The following is a 25,877-nucleotide window of genomic DNA, read 5'->3' on the forward strand; positions in this document are numbered from 1 at the left end:
TTTGAAGTATAGTTGATTTATATGTTTCAGGTGCACAGTAAAATGATTCAATTATACATATATCTATATACATATTTTTTTCAATTGATTTTCCGTTATAGGTTATTGCAAGATTTTGAATATAGTTCCCTGTGCTATACAGTAGGTCCTTGTTTATCTATTCTGTATATAGTAGTCCATATATTGTAATCCCAAATTCCTAATTTATCCCTCCCCCACGTCCCCCTTTTGTAACCATTAGTTTCTTTTCCATGTCTGAGTCCATCTATTTTGTAATTAAGTTCATTTGTATCATTATTTTAGACTCCACATATAAATGATATCATATGATAATTATTCTCTGACTTACTTCATTGTATGATACACTCTAGAACCATTGCTGCAAATGGCATTATTTCATTCATTTTTATGGCTGAGTAATATTCCCTTACATTCCATATATATATATATATATATATATACCACATCATCTTAATCTATTCTTCTATCAATTGGCATTTAGGTAGCTTCCATGTCTCTGCTGTTTTAAGTAGTGCTGCTGTAAATGTTGGGGTACATGTATCTTCTTGAATTAGTATTTTCAGTTTTTCTACATATATGCCCAGAAGTGGGACTGCTAGACTATTTGGTAACTCTTTCCTTCAGTTTTTAAAGGAACCTCCATACTGTTTCCCATAGTGGTTGTACCAGTTAGCAGTGTAGATGGGTCCCCTGTTCTCCAAAATCTTCCCAGTATTTGTTTTTTGTAGACTTATAAATAATGGCCCTTCTGACTGGTATGAGGTGATACCTCATTATAGTTTTCATTTGCATTTTGCTAATAATTGGTGCCGTTGAGTATCTTTTCATGTGCCTGCTGGCCATCTGTATGTCTTCTTTGGAGAAATGTCTATATCTGTTTAGGTCTTCTGCCCATTTTTTGATTGGGTTGTTTGATTTCTTTTCTGTTGCTGTTGTTTTGTTTTGCTTTTTAGGGTTGCACTTGTGGTATATGGAAATTCCCAGGTTAGAGGTTGAATAGGAGCTGCCGGCCTACACCATGGCCATAGCAACGCCAGATCCAAGCTCTGTCTTTGACCTACACCAGTTCATGACAATTCTGGGTTCTTAACAAGCCCAGGACTGAACCTGCATCCCCATGGATACTAGTTGTGTTTGTTACTGCTGAGCCACAACGGGAACTACCTATTTTGTTTTGTTTTGAAATTGAGCTGTTCCATACATAGAAATCTGTTCTTGTTCTGTATACTTATAACAAAATAGCAGAAAGAGAAATTAAGGAAAAAATTCCATTTATCATCACATCAGAAAAAAAAAAACCCAAGGAGGCAAAAGACCTATACCCCAAAATCTATAGGATATTGATGAAAGAAATTGAAGATGGCACAAACAGATGGAAACATATGTCATGTTCTTGAATTGGAAGAATCAATATTGTTAAAATGACTAAAGCAACCTACAGATTCAGTGCAGTCTCTGTCACATTACCAATGGCATTTTTCACACACCTAGAACAAAACATTTTAAAATGTGTATGGGAAAAGAAAAGATCTCTAATAGCCAAAACAATCTTGAGAAAGAAGTGCAGAGCTGGAGGAATCATGTTCCCTGACTTCAGACCATACTACAAAGCTACAATAATGAAAACAGTACAGTATTGGCAAAAACATCAGATACGTAATCAGTGACACAGGATAGAAAGCCCAGAAATAAACCCATGCACTTATGGTCAGTTTGTCTTAAGACGAAGGATGGAAGAATATACAGTGGAGAAGACAGTCTCATTAATAAGTGGTGCTGGGACATCTGGAACAGCTCCATGTAAGAGGATGAAATGAGAACATTCTCTAACACCATATACACAAATAAATTCAAAATGAACTACAGACCTAAATGTAAGAGGAGATACCATAAAACTCCTAGAGGAAAATATAAGAAGAACACTCTTTGACATGAATCACAGCAATATTTTCTTGGATCCATCTCCTAGACTAATGGGGAAAAAAAAAGCAAAAATAAATCAATGGGGCCTAATTAAGCTTCAAAGCTTTTTCACGGCAAAGGAAAATATAAACAAAGCAAAAAGAACTCTTAGGAAATGGGAGAAAATATATGCAAATTATGCAACTGACAAAGGGTCAATTTCCAAATAGAGACAGGATTCAAATTTAATTTAAGGAGAATTCCAGCTCCATAGCCTGAGCAGATAACCACTCTGCTAGTGACCTCAAAATCCTCTTGATTGCAGTCCATGGTAGAACTGCTTCATATCATGATTTTATGTGAGCATGGAGCACACACGTAAGACACACACAGGAACAAAAACTTCACAAAATAATATTACTCTTGCTCTGTGCTCTGATCTTTTCTATCAGTTCTAGTTCATATTAGAGACAATGATGGTCATGTGGCACATTTATTTCCTGATCCTTTGGTTGCTCCTGCATTTTGACAAACACTGTCCCTCCCTATCCCCCTGTTGGGCTGGTCCTGGTCCATGTGAGCCTCGTACCAGGGGCTTAATTGTTCCAGATTCTCCCGGCAGCCCTGCAAGGTTAGCGCCATCTTCCAGTGAGGGGACTGACACTTGGGAAGGTTAAGAGCTCACTGTGAGTCTACTAGCTGATAAGCAATAGAATCAGAGCTGAGAACTGTCCTTTTTTTTTTTTTTAAACTAAATGTTTGTTGAAGTGAATGATATTCTCATCAGATTTTTTTTCCACTTTTTCCTATCACCCCACTCAAAAGGATTCCCCAAACCATAACAAAAGTGAATAACTACAGAGCAAAGCTGGAAGGTATTTCTCCTAGTGTTGTACCCGTAATTTGAAGGACAGTATCAGTTTAGAGACAGGCTTATTCACTTATATGCCATGGGCTAATAAGTGTCAGGAGAAGATATTCAATATCTTACCCTCTCCAGCGCAGAGCCATTTTTCTTCACAGTGTCAAGCTGGCTATGGAGGTGGAGAAAATCTATTGGTTTGGTTACCTGAAGTTACCTATTTAAGTGCCGAAAGCTTATATCCTTCTTCCGCCAAACAATAGGAAGCAGTGTTGCTTGTGTCTGAACACCCTGATGGAGGGACCCTAGGAAGCTGAGAGCAGACTCTGCACAGGGTCTGCTCTTGGGTGCTATTTCTTGAGTTGTCTGCTTAGCTGGGTGGGGTCCACATCAACCTCCCTGACTCCCTGCTCCCTGTGATCCTGGGAGCAGCGGGAGCTTCCGGGGTGCTCTCTCCCTCCCAGGCTCATCCCTGTCACTGCTGACCCCATCATGAGCAGATCAGAAGATGTGGTCTTAGCAAGGACCTGCACAGGAACCAGAGACAGAGGAGTGGGGACTTAGTCAGTCCTGGAGTCCTGGGGGGACCTTTCAAAAACAGTTATGGAGGCATAGACAGTGCTTCTCCATTTGTGTTCTGACTTTCAGGAAGAAGCAATAATTGAAAGCACTTCAAATACTTTCCACTGACAATGGGCAGCCACAGTGTATGTGTTCTTTGTGCTCCAGACTGAAGTGTGTTCCCCAGAAAGAACAGCAACTGTGATGATATTAAGGGAACAGAAGCAAAGTTGCTTCTCTGAAAGAATCTGGAAAACAGATTTCAAAACTTCATTGGATGTTTCTTCATACCTAGGGATCTTTATCCTTTTGGCACAAAGATAATATTTTCAGTTGAAGAGGGATCCCATGTAAACTGAGTATTTATCATTGTAACTCAAAGACTAACAATGTCTGTCATCTTTATCATGATTAAACAGATTCATTTTTGATATTTAAGAGGTTTTGTAAAAAAAAACAAAAGGTGAATATTTTTTAAACAGCCCATGCTGCTCATTTGGTATTTCCATTCCTGCATTTTTTCAGTAGTTTGAAGAAACTGAACCAGAGCTGTCTCTTAAGACTCCTCCCTGATTACCTAGGTTTCTTTCCCTTTTTTTCTTAGTAATAACAAACTCAAAGAGGAGGTGGATGTAGTGTTACTAGTAAAGAAAGACAACTGGATTCTAGCCTAATGCAGGCAGCACTTTGTTTCTGACACTGAAATCTTTGTAAAATCCCATGAAACTGCTCCTTGGAGTCTCTGAAAGAGGATGTTATGGGACTTAAATTCTCTTTGCTTTGTTGGTAAACTGTTCTTTTCTTCTGATTATGGATGATGATCAGTTGATTTAGAGGCTACAGGATTTAAAAAGAAAAAAAGAAGGAAGTCAAGATTTATAGTGACTTCAAGTGATACCCTCATTCTTAAAACAGGGGTATTGGCTGCCTCTTAAGTAGGTCCTCAGGTTAGAAATGAGAAGGTAGGTCTTAGGAAACAGCAGCAATAGCTACTCTTGAGGATGTGTTTTAGTGGAGGGTGGTTTTCTGGTTTGGGACTGAAATGATTTGGGCAAACTATTGTGCTTTATCTGCATCCTTTGTCACCAGTTGTATGCTTTTTGCCTTGATCCCAGTCCTTAAGCTCTGAAGGTGAGTGGGTAGGGTTTCTTTTTAAGATAATGAGGGTCTTGTCTTTTAGCTGCATAGACATAAGGGCTAGTAAGACTGCAGTTCTCAGTCTTGCAGCTGTGTTGAGGGATTATCCACTTACTACACTAAGTGCTCTGATTCAGAGTGGCCGTTTTTGGGTAACACAGCTAATATGAACTTGTGTTATCTTAGTTAAAGTACAAAAAATTACTACTGAATGTGGCAGAAAATTAAATTTGGTTTTGGTTTGTTTTTAGTAATTTCATTGAAGTATAGGTGACTCCCAATGTTTGTTAGTTTCAGGTGTACATCAAAATAAAACAGACAGACAGACAGACAGACAGACAGACACACACACACACACACACACACACACACACACACACACACATCCATTCTTTTCCAGATTCTATCCCCATATAAGCTATCACAGGGTATTTAATGGTTTTCCTCGAGATACCGAGTAGGTCCTGGTTACCAATCGATTTAGTATATAGTAGTGTGTACATGCCAGTCTCAACCTCCCAATTCATACAAAGGATTAAATTTTAAAAGCATAAATTTTAAACCATGATGAATACAATTTGCGGGTGGGGAGCTGCACCCAAAGTTCCCAGGCCAGGGATCAAACCTTCATAGCAGTGGCGGCCTGCCATGGCAGTGCTGGATCGTTAACCCGCTGTTCTGCAAGGGACGTTCCAAAACAGTTTGGAAACGAATGTCCCACTTACTATTTTACATTGAGCAAGTGTATTGGTTTCCAATACACTCTGCTGTGCCAGCTAACACTTAGTAAATGCAGTTTAATTGTGTACCTTCAGGAAAAAAAAAAAATGTGGGCGGATAAATTTTGTGAGTATTTACGTGAAGGTTGTGTGTCGTAATATAAATGTCTACAATGAGTGTTTTGCCTGCAGATGTTTATAAAATTAATTTATTAACTTCATTGCTTAGAGGTGAGTAATTAAATATTATCTGTCGGAAATGATCATTAGTTTGACCCTTACCTGCCCTTGCGGTGTATGTCTCTGCGCATTTTGGTTACTTTCGAAGATAACAGTGGTTTCTTATTGGCAAGGGATGAACGTAAAAACCAAAGCAAACACTGTGCATAAAAGACATTGACATTTTAAAACAGACATTGTTCACGAATTGCCGCTTTAAAGAAAAACGCAACTTCAGTCAGTTAATGTTTTTTTTTTTTTTCTTTTTTTTTTTTTTCTTTTCCCACTGTACAGCAAGGGGGTCAGGTTATCCTTACATGTATACATTACAATTACATTTTTTCCCCCACCTTTTGTTCTGTTGCAACATGAGTATCTAGACATAGTTCTCAATGCTATTCAGCAGGATCTCCTTGTAAATCTATTCTAAGTTATGTCTGATAAGCCCAAGCTCCCGATCCCTCCCACTCCCTCCCCCTCCCATCAGGCAGCCACACGTCTCTTCTCCAAGTCCATGATTTTCTTTTCTGAGGAGATGTTCATTTGTGCTGGATATTAGATTCCAGTTATAAGTGATATCATATGGTATTTGTCTTTGTCTTTCTGGCTCATTTCACTCAGTAGGAGATTCTCTAGTTCCATCCATGTTGCTGCAAATGGCATTATGTCATTCTTTTTCATGGCTGAGTAGTATTCCATTGTGTATATATACCACAACTTCCAAATCCAATCCTCTGTCAATGGACATTTGGGTTGTTTCCATGTGCTGGCTATTGTGAATAATGCTGCAATGAACATGCGGGTGCACGTGTCTCTTTTAAGTAGAGCTTTGTCCGGATAGATGCCCAAGAGTGGGATTGCGGGGTCATATGGAAGTTCTATGTATAGATTTCTAAGGTATCTCCAAACTGTTCTCCATAGTGGCTGTACCAGTTTACATTCCCACCAACAGTGCAGGAGGGTTCCCTTTTCTCCACAGCCCCTCTAGCACTTGTTATTTGTCGATTTATTAATGATGGCCATTCTGTGTTAATGTTTTAATCAATCCTTCTTTTCCTTCAACTTTTTGTTGAAATTTTACTGATTTTGAAACATTTGGCACATAACAGAGAAATATTTATTAAACTATGTTCTTTCATCTAATACTGCTAAGTAAATACTAGTAATGCCCAGTATGTTCTTTGAAACTGTTCCTACAGATTTAAATGTGGGCCCTTATTGCTGTCGGAGATCTTAACCTTATTATTATTTTTTTTCTTTTTACGACAACCAGCAATGGTTTGGTGCTAATGAGCAGAACCTCCTTAAGGCCTGCAGTGTGTCTGAGGGCTCTGACCACAGCTCAGCCTGAAGCAGCTGCAGGCGTCTGGCAGGGGCTCAGGAGGAGGGACTCCTTTTTCTGCAAAGAATCTCATTCTAGTCTCCAGTCTTTGCAGAGCCTCATCCCCTTCAAGGAGTTTCCTGAAGAGAAGAAGGTGAGGGAGGTGACAGTAGAGAGAGGCCCCGATTATGAAGCAGGTGATTGAACTTTAAATGGGGTCCCTGGCCTGTTCTTCTGAACCAGCAAAGCAGCTGTCATTAACCTGCTAATACTGTGAGCCTTTTCTTTGTGAATGGAAGGAAGAGATTAAAAACAAAGTTATTAAAAAGATTTTTTTTTTTTTTAGCTTAGGTAACGCCTCTCTAGAGTATATGTTGAAAACCTGGTGGATGCTTCAAACCTTAGACCCCTTACAAGACGTGAACTTGCTCTGTGAGAGGAACCTGGAGGGAAAAACTGTTCAGGTCACACAAGCTGTGATGGGCAAAGAGACATTCTTGTCCTTATTATGAGCACAGAGACCCCATCTCCCTTCGCCCAGTTGGGCTCAAAGCTGGTTCATTAACCTGCCTTTTTCAGGCCCATCACCTCCTCAAACACGAGTCCTTGAAGGGTCCCGCATCTGGGCCCCAGAGTAGAATCCGGCCCCTGGTTTAGAGCCTTGAGGGAAGGTGGGGAGAGTCAGAGGGGAGGGGGGAATAGTGGGCACCAGCCTCCCCTCGCCTGCTCACGTCGTTTGTGTAAACCTCGTGGAAAAGCCGAAGGAAGCGCCATTGCCTGGCCTGTGGAAACTAGAGTTGCTCATTCCAGAGAGTGAGAAGTTTTTCCAGAATGTAAAGTAGATGATGGTGATTTCCCTGACAGGGAACTCTTACCATTGCCTAAGTGGTTGTTTAGTCTTTGAACCTAAATTTGAGAGTTTTAAGGGGACCTTGCATTTGGGTCTCAGGATTTTTCAGCTCAGTTCGGTATTCCTTTTGTAATGTCATATGACCAGTGATTTTCAGTGCTTTGGAGGTATGTTGGCCGCTTAAACAGCTTTGTGCAAAGAGAGCTCCCTTCATAATTTTTTGAAAAATTTTATTTATATGTAGTTAATTGACAAGGTTGGGGTAATTTCTGCTGTACAACAAAGTGACCCCATCATGTGTATACACATATCCATTTCTCTCAGATTCTTTCCCCACATAGATTATCACCGGACACTGGGTAGAGTTCTCTGAGCTGTACAGCAGGTCCCCAATGGCCAGTCCTTCCATATACCTCAGTGTGCATATGCCAATCCCAAACCCCCAGTCCATCCCTCGCTTCCCCCCACCTGTTCCCTTTGGTAACTGTATGCTTTTCAATGTCTGTGTATCTGTTTCTGTCCTGCAAATAAGTTCATTTCTTTTTATATTCCACATGTAGGTGATATCACATGATGCTGATCTTTCACTGCCTAACTTCACTTAGTATGATTATCTCTAGTTCCATCCATGTTGCTGCTGATGGCATTGTTTCATGCTTTCTGTGGCTAAGTAATAGTCCACTGTGTATCTATATACCACATCTTCTTTATCCATTCTTCTGTCACTTGACGTGGAGGTTGTTTACCTGTCTTGTCTGTTGTAAGTAGTGTTGCAGTGAACACTGGGGTGCATGTATGTTTTTGAATTATAATTTTTTTCTGGATAGATGCCCATAAGTGGGATGGCAAGATCATATGGTGGTTCTATATTTAATTTTTTGAGAAACCTCCATACTGTTTTCCATAGTGGTTCCACCAATTTACATCCCCACCAACAGTGTAGGAGGATTTCCTTTTCTCCGCACCCTCTCCAACATTTATTATTTGTAGACTTTTTGGTGATGGGCATTCTGGATGGTATAAGATGGTACCTCATAGTAGTTTTGATTTGCATTTCTTTAATAATTAAAGACATTGAGCATCTTTTCATGGGTTTTTTGGCTATCCGTATGTGTTCTTTGGAGAAATATCAAGTTAGATCTTCTGCCCATTTTTTTTCTTTTATCTTGTTTGTTTTCTTGCTATTGAACTGCAGGAGGTGGTTGTATATTTTGGAGATTGATCCCTGTCAGTTGCTTCTTATGCAACTATTTTCTCCCATTCTGTAGGTTGTCTTTTTGGTTTGTTTATGGCTTCCTTTGCTGTTCAAATGCTTTTAAGTTTAATTAGGTCCCATTTGTTTATTTTTGTTTTTATTTTCTTTAGGAGGTGTATCTGAGAAGATATTGCTGTAGTTTACATCAGAGAGTGACCTCTGTTTTCCTCTAAGAGTTTTATAGTATCTGGTCTTACATTTAGGAATGTCTTTTTAATTTTGGATTTTGCTTAGAGTTGTGTCTTTTTTTGGTGGCACAGTGTGTGTCTTCTGCATCCATTTCTCTCTCACCAGACTTCAAACTAAGACAATAGGGAAAGAAGGTACAGGAAGCTCTCCGAGTGTCCTCCTTCTTCATGGCTACGGAAAGAAATGTCTTCTTCATCTTTCTTCGTGGGCTTTTGTGAGTGAGGAGGAACAAACAGTCCAGCCCAAGGCCAGGCGGGAGGATTAAAGGCTGGTGATTCCTTGCACCAGTTCCTGGGCCCTTGTGGAAGAGTCAGGTCTCCTTTGTTCCCACATCCGTGCGTCCCATTGTCCTGCCCCTTCACTGAAAGGAGCCAGTTGGGCTCTTCTCTGCTGCCCGTGTTCTTGTGGTTTAGGTTACTAGAGCTTTCCAGAAGAAAACGTAAATGACCTATGTGAGCTTATGGGCGAGATTCTGTCTTGAAACCAAGAAAGAGGCTTGTATTTCCAGACTGATTTACTTGTGTCTCTTCTGGAAGCAGATGAATAGGAACAATAGTTTTTTTGTGTGGTGCTCGTCACAGTGGGTTTCAGGTCACCCTGGCCCTGCAGTTAATAGTGAGGTTTTGTGAGGCTCATTCTCCTGATGCACTGTTGAGATGATGTGGGGGTCAGCTGGTGCAGGATCAGAGGTGATCTCCTCATGAACAGAGGTACCGCAGACCTCAGTATCTGAAACTCTCTTTGCACGTGTGGAGATGTCCCCCTTATACACCTGGAGAGATTCCAGATCCCAGAAGACTTGCTGACCAATGCAGAAAATATCCTGGTTCATTCTTCAGGGCCAATGTGAAAAAATACAACAGTTTTGCTTTGAGGCACAAACCTCAACTAATCATGCTACTGGTATTTCCTAGTATCAGACCAGAGTGGACAATTTATCTAGCTCTCCTGATGCAAAGTTCCTCAATTAATAATAGTGATGATAATAATAATAATTTGTATTTTTAGGGCTGCACCTGTAGCATATGGACATTGTCAGGCTTGGGTTCAAATCGGAGTTGCAGCCACTGGCCTACACCATAGCCACAGCAAAGTCAGATCCAAGCCACTTCTTCGACCTACACCACAGCTCATGGCAACACCAGATCCTTACCACAATGAGTGAGGACAGGGATCAAAAACCAGCATCCTCATGGATACTGGTCAGATTTGTTTCCACCGAGCTACCACAGGAACTCCTCCTCAAATAATTATATCCTTATATTTTTGTTTAGGCAGTTGTTTTGTTGAATGCCGTACTTTAGGTGTCAAGGATCATAGGATTTTCTGGCAAAATAACCACTCCTCACTTAGTTTAACCAGAATTAGAGGGTTTATTAACAAAAGAATACAGTTAAGACACTGGTTAAGGCATAATAGTAAAAGATAGAGATTCAAACATCATCAAATTGGGGAAGCACCTACATCCAGATCCAGGCAGCACTGGGGAGTCCCATGAATAGCAACCTGGAGTCCCAGTTGGGAAGAGCTCCGGGCAGTGCACCCACTCCACAGGTAATACTTCAGTTTGCCATTCGAAAGAGTCCAGCTTTTAGCACCAGGCCATGGGCTGTTCTTTTCTCTTCTTCGGCTTTTTTCTTAAGATGACACATTCCAGCACTTTCCTTTTTTAGTGTTCAGTTGTCTGCAAGATATTTTAGAGCCTACGTTGTACAGTGGAAATTAATTGAGAGATACTGTTTTGTAAACAAGCATTTGCAACCTTGTTTTTAATGATTATGGTAAATTTTGGTTTTCTGTATTTTAATTCTGTTCTATAATCAGCCTAGCATGATAAAAATTGTATTTAATTTAATAACATTCACAATTTTGGGGTATTTAGGAACCTGTTTTATTCACTGGAACAATGAGGAAAAATCTGGATCCCTTTCATGAGCATACGGATGAGGAACTGTGGAATGCCTTAGAAGAGGTAATTTATTAAATGTAATTAACTTGTTAGTATAAGTGTGTGTACATTGGTAGCATTGCAGGTAATTAAGGGGAGCTTATGAGTTTAACTGACTTTGTTTACCTCCTAGGAGACCATTGATGACAAGGGTACACCTGTAAATGAAAATGTGTGTATTAACGGTGATGAAAACTAAGATGATGCCTTATGTTTTCATTTTAGCTTTATTCCTAGAACCCAGTGTAACCAGAGACATTATCTTGTCCTTAGCAAGGCACTAAACTAGAAGATATAATTATGGGTTCAATTTCTACCAAGTGAGCCAATAAATTAATTACCTTAATTACCCTGCAACACTTACTTTATTCCTCGGGTCTTAGGGTGCATCTACTAAGTGGAGACAAAAGTAGTTTTTTCATTATTAACGGAAAGAAATGAGATCATACCAATAAAAAGCTATTAAGTTTTATCAGTGTTTATAAAGGTAAATTATGCAGTTGGGATGTGATGATAATTATTTTTGACAATCATGTCATTTTGATGCTGTAGCAGGAATACAGGTAACAGAACCTGGATCTTCTGCTCAGTGTTTTATATGCAGAATTTCATTTCTAGAGAATTTTCTGTTAAATCTGTCTTCTGTCCCTTTGGAATACCCCTTTGAATTTCCTCATCTTTGCATTCAAAGGATTTTGACTTTTTAAATTTTTATTTAGTTTTTTTACATATACATATATCCATCCTTTTTCCCATATAGATTATTGCATTGAGTAGACTCTCTGTGGTTTGTATATTTTGATACAGATTATTTAGTGTATTCACCCTAGTTTTGCAAATTGATTCTATGATGGCAGAAACTCTGTTTAGATTTCTGATTTCTCAGAGAACCTAGCTCAGTTTTTTGCTTTTAAAAAGAAGCACTTAATAAAAAGGCACTAAGTGTTTGGTGATCTCTTTATTTCAGAGAAGTGTGGCTTACTTCTTAAATTTTTGTTTTAAAATACAAATCTATGTGACTGTTCACATTCTTATATTGAATTGGTGCGTTTGTCATTTAGTGTCACCCCTCTAGGGATAGCTGTGTTGTCTGTAGGCAGATTTGATGGCCCCAATAATTTCCTGCCAGTGATTCTGGTTCCTGAGGGCATGTCATCACTCATTCTTTACACACTCACCCTGCATTCAAGCAACTGTGGGACTTTTATTCTTCTAAACTAAGACAATTACTTCACCCTCTCTGATTGAAAAGCATTGCACCTCTCATATTTCATTTAAGTTTGTGAGTCTTTCTACATTGAAATCCTGGAAGAGAAAGGTGGGGAGAGCAGTTAATCACCAAATATAAAGAAAAATGATGACCCAGTGATCTTGAAATCACAGGGTAGATTTAACGGTGAAATTGTGATACCTTAAAAAAAAAAAAACTGGAAATACTGGAAAATCATTTTTCCTTCTTTTTCCTTTTCTTTTTTTGGTAGGGTTGCTCCCACGGCATATGGAGGTTCCTAGGACAGGGATTGCATCAAAGCTACACCTGCCGGCCTATACCACAGTCACAGTAATGCTAGATCCGAGCCATGTCTGCAACCTACACCACGGCTCAGGCAATGCTGGATCTTTAACCCCCTGAGCAGGGCCAAGGATCGAACCCAAATCCTCATGGATACTAGTCGGATTCATTACCTGCTGAGCTACAGTGGAAACTCCTGGTAAATCATTTTTCTATTTGATTCCCAGCTTGAGATCTCTCTTAACAAATCCTCTGGTAGTAAAATTACTCTGGAATTTTAGAACACATTTTCCCATAGACAGAGAGGTTATATTAATTAGGAGACAAAGCCTGTACAAACTATCTTGGAGTTCCCATTTTGGCTTAGCAGGTTAAAAACCCAACTTTGTGAAGATGTGGGTTTGATTCCTGGACTCATTTGGTGCGTTAAGGATCTGGCATTGATACAAGCTGCAGTGTAGGTCGCAGATGCAGCTTGGATTGGGCATTGCTGTGGCCGTGGTATAGACCCCCCTCCATTGTAGCTCTGATTCGACCCCTAGCCTGAGAACTTCCATATGCTGCAGGTGCTGCAGAAAAACAAAAACAAACAAACAAAAAAGATTTAGAACTTGGACCAAACTTATACTTAATTCATCTCTAGGAACCAAAATTAAAATAAAATTTAGTAGCTTCTGAATTCTAATAATGATGAGGTGGTAGATATGGTAGAGGATACTAAGGTCTGCCTTTTTAAAAACTACATTTGGAACTTTATGTGAATAGATGAAAACATGAGTTTATTTCACAAAGTGTATGGTTTCCATGTATGCTTTTGGAATTGACCCTGTCACTTTAGTGATGTCTCTTAGAGTGAGAAATCACCCCATCGTTGTGTTTCTCAAGGAATTCTTTGTGACTTTTAAAAAGAAAATCTACCAAATCTTTCATTTAAAAAACATACAAATATCATAAAGAACTAATTCCTATCATTGAGTAATTAAAAAAAGAACTAATTCCTAGAGAAACAGAATGATGGGATGATTTCTCAGACTAAGAGGTATTATTAAAGCAATAAGTTCTTTTTTTGTTGTTGTTTTTTTTTTTTTTTTTTTTTTGTCCCTTTAGGGCCGTACCTGTGGCACATGGAAGTTCCCAGGCTAGGGGTCTAATTGGAGCTACAGCTGTTGGTCTACGCCGCGGCCACAGCAACACGAGATAGGAGTTGTGTTTGTAACCTACACCACAGCTCATGGTAACACTGGATCCTTAACCCACTGAGCAAGGCCAGGGATTGAACCTGCATCTCCATGGATCCTAGTCAGGTTTTGTTGTTGTTGTTGTTGTTGTTGTTGTTGTTGTTTTGATGTCTTTTTTAAAAATTTTTTTTATTACTCAAATGAATTTATCACATCTGTAGTTGTATAACGATCATACCAATCTGATTTCACAGGATTTCCATCCAACAGCCCAAGCACATCTCCCCACCCCCCAAACTGTCTCCTCCAGAGACCATAAGTTTTTCAATGTCTGTGAGTCAGCATCTGTTCTGCAAAGAAGTTCCATCTGTCCTTTTTTCAGATTCCACATGTCAGTGAAAGCATTGGATGTTGGTGTCTCATTGTATGGCTGACTTCACTTAGCATGATAGTTTCTAGGTCCATCCATGTTGCTAAAAATGCCAGTATTTTGTTCTTTTTAATGGCTGAGTAATATTCCATTGTGTATATGTACCACATCTTCTGGATCCACTCCTCTGTCGATGGACATTTAGGTTGTTTCCATGTCTTGGCTATTGTAAATAGTGCTGCAATGAACACTGGAGTACATGTGTCTTTGCGAGTCGTGGTTTTCTATGGATAGATGCCCAGGAGTGGGATTGCTGGGTCAAATGGGAGTTCTATGTTTAGTTTTCTGAGGCATCTCCATACTGCTTTCCACAGTGGGTGCACCAGTTTACAATCCCACCAACAGTATACTAGTGTTTCTTTTTCTCCACACCCTCTCCAGCACTTATTGTTTGTAGACTTTTGGATGATGGCCATTCTGGCTGGTGTAAGGTGGTACCTCAGAGTGGTTTTGATTTGCATTTCTCTAATAATGAGTGATGTTGAACATCTTTTCATGTGTTTTTTTGGCCATCTGTATGTCCTCTTTGGAGAATTGTCTGTTTAGATCTTCTGCCCATTTTTGGATGGGGTTGTTTGTTTTTTTGGTATGGAGCTGCAGAAGTTGTTTATTAATTTTGGAGGTTAATCCCTTGTCCGTCGATTCACTTGCAAAGATTTTCTCCCATTCTGTGGGTTGTCTTTTTGTGTTGTTTAGGGTTTCCTTTGCTGTGCAGAAGCTTTTCAGTTTGATTAGGTCCCATTTATTTATTTTTCTTGTCAATACTCTGAGAGGTGGATCTGAGAAGATGTTGCTGTCGTTTATGTCAGAGAGTGTTTGGCCTATGTTTTCCTCTAAGAGTTTGATAGTGTCTGGTCTTATATCTAGGTCTTTAATCCATTTGGAGTTTATTTTTGTGTATGGTGTTAGGGAGTATTCTCATTTCATTCTTTTCCATGTGGCTGTCCAGTTTTCCCAGCACCACTTATTGAACAAGCTGTCCTTTCTCCATTGTATATTCTTGCTTCCTTTGTCATAGATTAGTTGGCTGTAAGTGCATGGGTTTAATTCTGGGCTTTCTCTCCTGTTCCACTGATCTATATTTCTGTTTTTGTGCCAGTACCATGTGGTTTCGATGATTGCTGCTTTGTAGTATAGTCTGAGGTCCGGGAGCCTGATTTCTCCAGCTCCTTTTTTCTTTTTCAGGATGTCTGTGGCTATTCTGGGTCTTTTGTGCTTCCAAACAAACTTTAAAATATTTTGTTCAAGTTCTGTGAAAAATGTCCTTGGTAATTTGATAGGGAGTGCACTGAATCTGTAGATTGCCTTGGGTAGTGTAGTCATTTTGATAATATTAACTCTTCCAATCCAAGAGTATGGTATGTCCTTGCATCTATTGGTGTCATCTTTGATTTCTTTCATCAGTGGCTTGTAGTTTTCAGAGTACAGGTCTTTTGCCTCTTTAGGTAGGTTTACTCCTAGGTATTTTATTCTTTTGGATGCAATGGTAAACAAGATTGCTTCCCTAATTTCCTTTTCTGCTTTTTCATTGTTAGTATATAGAAATGCCGTTGATTTCTGTGTATTGATTTTGTATCCTGCAACTTTGCCAAATTCGTGGATGAGCTCTAACAGTTTTCTGGTAGAGTCTTTAGGATTCTCTACATATAGTACCATGTCATCTGCAAATAGGGATAGTTTTACTTCTTCCTCTCCAATTTGGATTCCTTTTATTTCTTTTACTTCTCTGATTGCTGTGGCTAGGACTTCCAGAACTATGTTGAAGAGTAGTGGCGAGAGCGGACATCCTTGTCTTGTTCCTGATCTCAGCGGGAATTCCTTCAGCTTTTCACCATTGAGAATGATGTTCGCTGTGGGTTTGTCAAATATGGCCTTTATCATGTTGAGGTAGGTTCCCGTTATGCCCACTTCCTGAAGGGTTTTTATCAGAAATGGGTGTTGGATTTTGTCAAAGGCTTTTTCCGCGTCTGTTGAGAGGATCATATGGTTTTTATTCTTCAGTTTGTTAATGTGGTGTATCACACGGATGGATTTGCAGATATTGAGGAATGCTTGCATCCCTGGGATAAATCCCACTTGATCCTGATGTATACTCCTTTTAATGTATTGTAGGATGCAGTTTGCTAGTATTTTGTTGAGGATTTTTGCCTCGATGTTCATCAGTGATATTGGCCTGTAGTTTTCTTTTTTTGTGGACTCTTTGTCTGGTTTTGGTATCAGGGTGATGGTGGCCTCATAGAATGAGTTTGGGAGTATCCCTTCCTTTGCAATTTTTTGAAATAGTTTCAGAAGGAGAGGTGTTAGCTCTTCTCTAAATGTTGGATAGAATTTGCCTGTGAAGCCATCTGGTCCTGGACTTTTGTTTGTTGGAAGTTTTTAAATCACAGTTTCAATTTCAGTTCTTGTGATGGGTCCATTCATCTTTTCTAGTTCATCTTGGTTAAGTCTTGGAAGCTTGTACTTTTCTAAGAATTTGTCCATTTCTTCTAGGTTTTCCATTTTATTGGCATATAGTTGCATATAGTAGTCTCTTATGATCCTTTGCATTTCTGTGATGTCCATTGTTCTCCTTTTTCATTTCTAATTTTATTGATTTGAGTCCTCTCTCTTTTTTCCTTGGTAAGTCTGGCTAGGGGTTTCTCAATTTTGTTGATCTCTTCAAAGAACCAGCTTTTCATTTCATTGATCTTTTCTATGGTTCTCTTCATTTCTATTTCATTGATTTCTGCTCTGATCTTTATGATTTATTTCCTTCTACTAACTTTAGGTCTTGTCTGTTCTTCTCTCTCAAGCTACTTTAGATGTAAAGTTAGGTTGTTTCTTTGAGATTTTTCCTGTTTCCTGAGGTGGGCATGTATTGCTATAAACCTCCCTCTTAGAACGGCTTTTGTTGCATCCCATTGGTTTTGGAGTGTTGTATCTTTGTTGTCATTTGCTGCCAGGTATTTTTTATATTTCCTCTTTGATTTCTTCAGTGATCCATTGGTTGTTTAGTAGCATGTTGTTGAGTCTCCATGTGTTTTTTTTGTTTGTTTGTTTTTTTGCAGTATTTTCCTTGTGGTGGATTTCCAGTCATCAAGCTGTGTGGTCAGAAAAGATGCTTGATATGATTTTAGTTATCTTAAAGTTACCGAAGTGTGATTTGTAGCCAAGGATGTGATCAATCTTAGAGAAAGTTCAGTGTGCACTTGAGAAGAATGTGTATTCTGTTGCTTTTGGATGGAATGTCCTATAAATATGTATTAAGTCCATCTGGTTTAATGCTTCATTCAGGGCCTATGTTTCCTTATTGATTTTCTGTCTGGATGATCTGTCCATTGCTGTAAGTGGGGTGTTAAAGTCCCCCACTATGATTGTGTTATTGTCAATTTGTCCTTTTAAGATTGTTAGAAGTTGCCTTATATATTGTGGTGAACCTATGTTGGGTATGTAGATATTTAAAATTGTTATATCATCGTCTTGGATTGATCCATTGATCATTATGTAATGACCTTCTTTATCCCTGAAAATATTCATTTTAAAGTCTATTTTGTCTGATATGAGTATTGCTACTCCAGCTTTCTTTTGATCCCCATTTGCATGAAATATTTTCTCCCATCCTCTCACTTTCAATTTGAATGTGTCCCTAGAAGTGAGGTGGGTCTCTTGAAGACAGCATATATATGGGTCTTGTTTTTGTATCCATTCAGCCAGTCTATGTCTTTTGACTGGGGCGTTTGGTCCATTCACATTTAAGGTAATTATTGATATGTATGTTCTTATTGCCATTTTATTAATTACTTTGGATTTGTTTTTGTTGTTCTTTTTTCTTTCCTTATTTTCTTGTTCTGTCCTCTTCTGGTTTGATGACTATCTTTACTGTTGTATTTGAGTCGATTTTTCTTTTTTGTGTCTGTATCAATTGTAGATTTTTCATTTGCAGTTATTCTGAAGTTTTGATATGAGTCTATATATATATATATATATATATATATATATATATATATATATATATGAGATTGTTTTAAGCTGTTGTTCTCTTAATTGCAAGTTCATCTCCAGTGTCCTGCATTTGTACCCACCTCTTCTCATGATTTCTAATTTTGGTGGCATAATTGTGCATGGATGATTTCATATCTTTATTGTATATATACCTTTACTGGGTGAGCCTTGTCATGTGTGATATTTTCGTTTCCTGTTGCTGTCTTTTCTTTTCTGCCTAGAGAAGTTCCTTTAGTATCTGTTGTAAGGCTGGTTTAGTGGTGCTGAATTCTCTCAGCTTTTGCTTATCTGAGAAGGTTTTGATTTCTCCTTCAAATCTGAATGAGAGCCTTGCTGGGTAAAGTATTCTTGGCTGGAGGTTTTTCCCTTTCATCATGTTAAACATATATTATGCCACTCCTTCTGGCCTGCAGAATTTCTGCTGAAAAACCTGCTGGTAACCTTATTGGGGTTCCCTAGTATGTTATTTGTTTCTTTTCCCTGGCTTCTTTCAAGATTTTCTCTTTGTCTTTAATTTTGGTCAGTGTGATTAATATGTGTCTTGGTGTATTCCTCCTTGGGTTTATTTTATATGGTACTCTTTGTGCTTCCTGGATTTGAGAGAGTGGTTCCTTTCCCATGTTAGGGAAGTTTTGGCTATTATCTCTTGGAATATTTTTTCTGTCCCCTTCTCTCTCTCTTCTCCTTCTGGCACCCCTATAATACGGATGTTGGTGCATTTCACATTGTCCCAGAGTTCTCTGAGACTCTCTTCATTTCTTTTCAATCTTTTTTCTCTTTTCTGTTCTGCATCCATAATTTCCACTAATCTGTCCTCCACCTTGCTTATTCGTTCCTCTGCCTCCTGTATTCTTCTATTAGCTGCTTCTAGTGAATTTTTTAATTTCAGTTATTGTATTTTGCATCTCTTCTTGTTTAAGTTTTATATCTTGTATCTCTTTGATCAGTGTTTCCTGTAAGTTATCCATCTTTGCCTCTAGCTTATTTCCAATGTCTTGCATCATCTTCAGCATCAACAGTCTAAAGTCTTTTTCCTGGAGGCTGAGAATCTCTTCATCACTTAGCTCTTTTTCTGGGTTTTTTTCCTTCTCCCTCATCTGAGTTATAGTTCTCTGTCTTTTCATTTTTATAGGTTTTTGGTGTGGTAAGCTTTTTACAGATAATAGAGTTGTAGCCTCTCTTACTTCTGGTGCCTGCCCCCCTTGTGGCTGAACTTGATACAGAGGCTTGGTGTAGGCTTCCTGATGGGAGGGACTGATGCCTGACCCCTGGTAGGTGGAGCTGATTCTAATCTCTCTGGTGGGTGGGGCTTTGTCTCTGGATGGGATTAGAGGCAGCTGTGTGCCTGAGGGGTCTTTAGGCATCCTGTTTTATTTAGGGGCAGGCTGTGATCTCACCTGGATTGTTGTTTGCCCTGGTGCTTCTCAGTGCTGAGCTGACTGAGGACTGACGGGTGGGGGCAGATTTTCCCAAAATGGCTGCCTTCAGAGAATGGTAGCTGATGAATATTCCCAAGAGCTTTGCTTCCAATGTCTTCCCCTCACAACAAGCCACATTCACCCCTGTTTTCCCAGGATGAACTCCAAGAACTGCAGTCAGGTTTGACCCAGATTCCCATGGAGACTTTGCTTTTCCCTGGGACCCAGTGCACGTGAAAGTCCATGCGCTCCTTTTAAGAATGGGGTCTCCATTTCCCCCAGTCCTGTGGAGCTCCTGCACACAAGCCCCACTAGCCTTCAATGTCAGATGCTCTAGGGGCTCTTTCTCCCAGTTCCAGATCCCCACACATGGGAGTTTGATGTGTGGCTCAGAACTCTCACTCCTGAGGGTGAGTCTCTGTGAACCAGTTAGTTTCCAGTCTGTGGAGCTTATATCACGTAACTGCCCCTCCTACCTCTTGATGTGGCCTCCTCTTTTTCTTCTGGAGTAGGATATCTTTTTTGAGGTTTCTGGTCCATTTGGTTGAAGATTGCTCAGTCTTTAGTTGTGAATTTTGTTGTTTTTAGGAGAGAAGTTGAGCTCAAGTACTTCTATTCTGTCATCTTAATCCCATCTCCTGTCTCTACCCGTTTGGTTTTTAAATTCTGGTGGAGAAGATGGAAAACAAGGCAGTGCATGTGTAAAAAAGTCTCAATGCTGGTACATGCAAGGGAGAAAAATAAAGCAGAACATGGAGACTAGCTAATGGCATTATTAATAGTGGGTGCTGTCTGTTGATCTCTGTGTATTAAGCACTGTTATAAATACTGCACATATTGACTAAGTTTGTACTCTGACAAAGGGAGGCATACCCATTAATTACAATATTTTAGTGTCATTTATTTTTTAATACGTAATATTCATTCTTATTAGAGGCCACTGTGTGTCTGCTGATGGGTGGGGCTGTGTTCCCACCCTGTTTGCTGTTTTGTCCTGGGGCTTCTCTGCACTGGTGGGTGGGGCCAGATTTTTCCCAAATGGCCTCCAGGTGGAGCTTATGCTGCTGATTGTTTCCTGGAACATCTGCCTCCAATGTCCTGCCCCACAGGGAACCCCAGCAAACCCTTGCTTTCCAGGAGACCCTCCAAGTCCCTCAAGTAGGACTGGCCCAGATTCTTGTGGAGTCCCTGCTTTGCCCTGGGGCCCAGTGCCTGTGAAACCTTGTGGGCACCCTCCAAGAGTGGGGTCTTTGTCTCCCCCAGGCCTGTGGAACTCCTGCACTGAAGCTTCACTGGCCTTCTATGCCAAATGCTCTGGGGGCTCCTCTCCATGCCAGACCCCCAGGCTGGGGAAGCTGACATGGGGTTCAGAACTCACACTCCTGTGGGAGAGCCTCTGAGATAGAATTATTTCCCAGTTTGTGGGTCTCCCACCTGGCAGTTATGGGACTTAATTACATCATGAAAGTGCTTCTCCTATTGTCTCCTGGCTTCTTTGGATGTAGAATATAATTTTTAGTCGATTTCAGTCATGTTTGTTGATGATTGTTCAGCAGTTAGTTGTGATTTTGGTGATTTCATGAGAGGAGGTGAGCTCAAGTCCTTCTCTGCCATTTGGCGCTGCTCTTATTATAGTCTTACTTAGAGTTTAGGAAGCTAAGTTAGAGTAAATTCAGGAAGTTGTGTAGGTTGCAGAGTCAGCCAGGGCTTAGGCCCAAGCTGTCTAGCTTCAGGGCTCTACATTTTTGTTTTAAAATTTTCAAATCTTAAGAGCATGGAAGGAATAATATGATGTACACATCTGCAACTTTCCCTAGATTGGTCTGCTGTTAATATTTTTCCATATTTACTTCTATTGTCTATATTTTGATGAACTCTTTTTATGTAAGTCATAGAAATTTTCATTAAATGTTGAAATTCACTTTAAATACATAAATGTAAACCTTTTAAGAAATAGAATATTCTATTATATAATATAACAGTTATCTCAATCAAAAAAGTAATAGTAATGTTACACAATTATGTATCTAATGTTTCCAGACTCTCCAGTTGTAACTCCTAATTATTACTGTTTACTGCCTCTATGGCCCCTTTTTCCATTCTAATAATTATAGCTTGATTACGTGATTAGACTATAGAGGGTCTTCATGTTTGTATTATTCTCACAAACATCTCTGATTAATAAATGAAGATAGAGTCTCAGAAAACAGAATTTTCTGCAGAACATTTCTCTTTCTAAAACTTATTCCCCATGAGACATGTATGGACAACCTGAAGGAAAGTCAAAAACCAGATTAGTGATGAGATGTCATCTGAGTCGGGGGCAAGTGTGAGGTTATTTCTTCAAACTCAGGATGTCAGTCTTAAGAGCAACTACTTGCTCTACAGTCCAAATTTTACCCTTTAGATGTTGTGTACCTTTCATGTTATCACTGTACCAATACCATACTTAATCCTAGTCTGAATTTCCCTTTCTGGAGATTGGACTCCATTCATGATCACTTTCATAGTATTCCAGCACTTAGGATACCTTGAAAACCTTGTCCACTAATCCTTCATTGTTTGTTATTTGACATTATAATTCTCTGTCCTTGCTTATTGCTCATCACACATCAATCTGTTTATCTCTTAATTTGAAGAGTATTTACTCTTTGCTCTTTAAGTTCCAGTATAGCCTGAGTTTGGTTCTTGCTCCAAAATATGTCTTCTAAACAAATATTCACTGAACTGACCCCGATCATCCTGTGTACTTTCAGGTCATCTTTGGCAGTTAAAAATTTGTTTTTTTTAAATCTTATGATTATGATTTTATTAATACAGATTAATATGAACATCACCTATATTCATAGTCTGGGGGAACTAAGATGTTATGTTGCGTCCTATTTTTGGGGAGTTTTCATTCACTGCAAGATATTTTTGACACTGAAGAAAATGAACTGGGCTGGCCTAGCATCGAACCATCATCAGTGGGCTTCAAGATTACTAATATATGAGGTGAAGTTTGCCTTTTTTTTTTTTTTTTTTTTTTTTTGGTTTTTAGGGGCATACCCATGGCATATGGAAGTTCCCAGGCTAAGGGTCAAATTGTAGCCACAGTTGCCAGCCTACACCACAGCCACAGCAGTGTGGGATCTGAGCCATGTCTGAGACCTGCACCACAGCTCTTGGCAACACTGGATCCCTGACCCATTAAGCGAGACCAGGGATTGAACCCACATCCTCATAGATATTAGTTGGATTTGTTTCTGCTGCACCACAGTAGGAACTCCAGTTTGTCATATTTGAACTTGTATATTTTTAAGCTTTTAGACCTTAAAAATGGTAAATTACTGATGTTAAAATTTAATATCCTGAAAAAAATTTTTTTAAATTTCCAGTTAGTATACCAACTCCTTTGCAAAATATAATTTGGGAAACTTGACTTAACCATAAAGATCCTTTTAACTTTTTTGTTTAAACCACATTGGGAGAAATAATTAACTTTTAAAGAAACTTCCTTAACTAATCCCTAGGTGGAATTCCTGATGGATGTCATGTGGCAGAAATGGGGGGACACTGAGGTTGTTCTGTCCTGACTTGACTCTAGTATCTTTCTCAGTGATCACTCGCAGGTAGGAACTCTCCCCATCACCTGTCTGTACATGTAAGGTACATAAGAAATCCTGAGCACTTCAGAGCTCTAATGTCCAAGAGGCTTGTCTCCTTCTGTAGCAGTTTGTTGAGGAAAATTTCGTTCTTTCTGTATCTACAGGTACAACTTAGAGAAGACATCACAGGTCTTCCTGGGAAACTGAATACTGAATTAGCAGAATCAGGATCGAACTTGAGTGCTGGACAGAGACAACTGGTGTCCTTTGCCAGGGCTATTCTCAGGAAAAATCAGATATTGATTATTGACAAAGCCACATCCAATGTGGATCCAAGGTATAGAGTTGGGTTCCATGAAACCTGGAATCTGAATTTTAAATGTGGTAAATTGGAAATATTTTGTGATGCTGAGAAATGTTTCTAATTGCTCTTTCCACCCAAAAAATATCTCTTGTTATCATTAATCTCAGAAAATAAAATAAGAAACCAAAATGTGTACTGTTAATGTCATTAAGAAGCATCCTAAGAGAGCTAGATAGTTTCAAGTAATTTCAAGGGGAGACTATTTTCCATTGTTTTCTGAAAAATAATAAATTTCTAAGGAGACTTTTTATAGTTTTTCAGGAACAAGATATGTCTTAGAGTATTTAAAAACATTGTAAATATATCATATAAGTATTTTGTCTGCATTTCATTATCTTTACTGAACTAAATCACCTTCTTTGATTCCAGAACTGATGAGTTAATTAAGAAAAACATCCATGAGAAATTTGCCCAGTGCACTGTGTTAACCATCACAAACAGGTTGAGCACCGTTATTGACAGTGAATGGGTGATGGTAAGAGCCTCATCTGTGGAATTTCAGTTGTTTCCATTTATGTTCAGTCTTTTAACTCATCCTTCCTTGTAAAATATGACAGGAACCTCCAATAATTTAATTTTCTCTTAGTTTCTCCTCTCATTCCTGACATTAATTCAAGTACTTAACTATACTTTCAAAATGTGCTATTGAATAATACATCCAGTAATTTCATATTTTTGTATTAAATGTTTATTTGAATTGTCATTTTAAAAACATTTTTTTTTGTTTTTTTGGTTTTTTAGGGCTGCACCTATGGCATATGGAAGTTCTCAGGCTAGGAATCAAATTGGACCTATAGTTGCTGGCCCATACCACAGCCACAGCAATGCCAGATCCAAGCCACATCTGTGACCTACATACAGCTCACTGCTGGAGGCCAGCTCCGACGGCCAGGGAGCGTGCACTTCCCGATCTGAGAGGGACGCGTGTCGGCAAATGTACATACGGAGATAGCCTTTTTGTCCCTTCTTTCAGGGCTCTGGACTGCTCAAACTTTATTGGCAACAGTGGTTGATTATATAGACAGTTTTTCACTATAGATTACATTACAGTGTTAAAAGTACATTAACTATTACATGGTATAGCAGCTATGCATCCTGTTTTAAGATTTCTATCTTAACTTAGTGAGTACTTTGAAGAGGCCATAAAACACAAGAATTTGGCATTTACAAACTTTGTTTGTAGACTGGTGCTTATCTTCAAAGTGTTATGGCAGGGAGACAGTGTAAGTAAATATAAACCAACTTAATTAAACTAGCTATCACTAAAAAGCTTTTAAAATCAAAGACAAAACTCACAGCTAGGTTTTTTGGATAAGATATGGCTAACTTCTATGGACCTCATTAAAATCCTAACTCTAAAGTTTACTATATAACTAGTTAATAGATAAACACTATGTTTTAACTAAATTGGATTTAAATAGGGGAAAGTCCTTCAGGATGAAATTCTTATTATATTATTGTTGTAACTTTGTTAAATCACAAATCACCACAGGAAAATAAGAATGGAAAATAAGAATAATAAATAAATAATCAGGAAAGACTGAGGAAAACTGAATAACAAATAAAACAGCAGGAAAGACTAGGTCAGCCGAGAAACAATCCATGTTCTCCAGCGCAAACATGGAAATTGCTTTCCCAGGAAAGCCCCAATTCTTCCCCATCAACATCAAAGTGAGAGCTGTGTAACCTGAGACCTGCCCTTGGCTTGAACCGTGCAGGCAGGCTTTCATCCTGACCAGAGGCCCACCTTTGGAATGCACCGTTCAGGTGAGCTTTTTTCCTGACCAAAAGCCCACCTTCAGCTTGTACTGTTCAGGTGAACTACCTTTCTTGGTTAAGAACCTGCCTTCAAGTTTTTCTGCCATCAGGCAAGGTCCTTTTTTTGAGTCCCTGCATTTTCTCGGCTCCCCGCAACTCACGGCAATTCTGGATCCTTAACCCACTAAGCAGGGCCAGTGATTGAACTCAGGTCCTCATGGATATTAGTCAGAATTGTTACCACTGAGCCATGATGGGAATTCCTAAATTGTCATTTTTTTAAAGACTTCTAACTACAGTTATGGCTTCTAAATTCAATATTTCAGAAGGGTAGAGCACAGTTGTTTTCACTGTGTCACAGTTGTTTCCTTTTTTGAGGAATCAAAAAAGCATTTTTTGAATCCTTTAATCAAAGAATTTGCCTTTCATTTAGACTGCCCCGGAGGTTGTTGGGTGAGGCTGCAGAATCTCAGCTGTTGCTGTCAGAGAGGAGACCATGAGAAGAAAGGACCTAGTTGAGAAAAAATATTTCAACAGAGAAGTTTTAACATAGGAAATTTGTTACATAGGAGTTTGGGGGATAGAAGAATGGAAGGAAACACTGGGGTATTAATTTTAGGCAACAAGTACCATGTCGTAGGACAAATCTTCAAACCTAAGAGCT

The 25,877-nt window shown here is 39.1% G+C and overlaps 1 protein-coding gene across 1 annotated transcript in view; it reads left to right on the forward strand.

Moving 5' to 3' along the window:
- LOC110258728 (multidrug resistance-associated protein 4-like) overlaps nt 1–25,877 on the forward strand; it is a gene marked incomplete at its 5' end in the record, with an annotated part of 118,700 nt that overhangs the window by 70,848 nt on the left and 21,975 nt on the right. The window contains 3 exons of the mRNA XM_021082000.1: nt 10,919–11,008; nt 23,256–23,428; nt 23,825–23,930. Of these exons, the coding sequence (XP_020937659.1) occupies nt 10,919–11,008; nt 23,256–23,428; nt 23,825–23,930 (369 nt within the window). The remainder of the gene's footprint in view (nt 1–10,918; nt 11,009–23,255; nt 23,429–23,824; nt 23,931–25,877) is intronic.

Source organism: Sus scrofa, unplaced genomic scaffold (genome assembly GCF_000003025.6).
Source record: "Sus scrofa isolate TJ Tabasco breed Duroc unplaced genomic scaffold, Sscrofa11.1 Contig38, whole genome shotgun sequence".
Lineage (NCBI taxonomy): Eukaryota > Metazoa > Chordata > Mammalia > Artiodactyla > Suidae > Sus > Sus scrofa.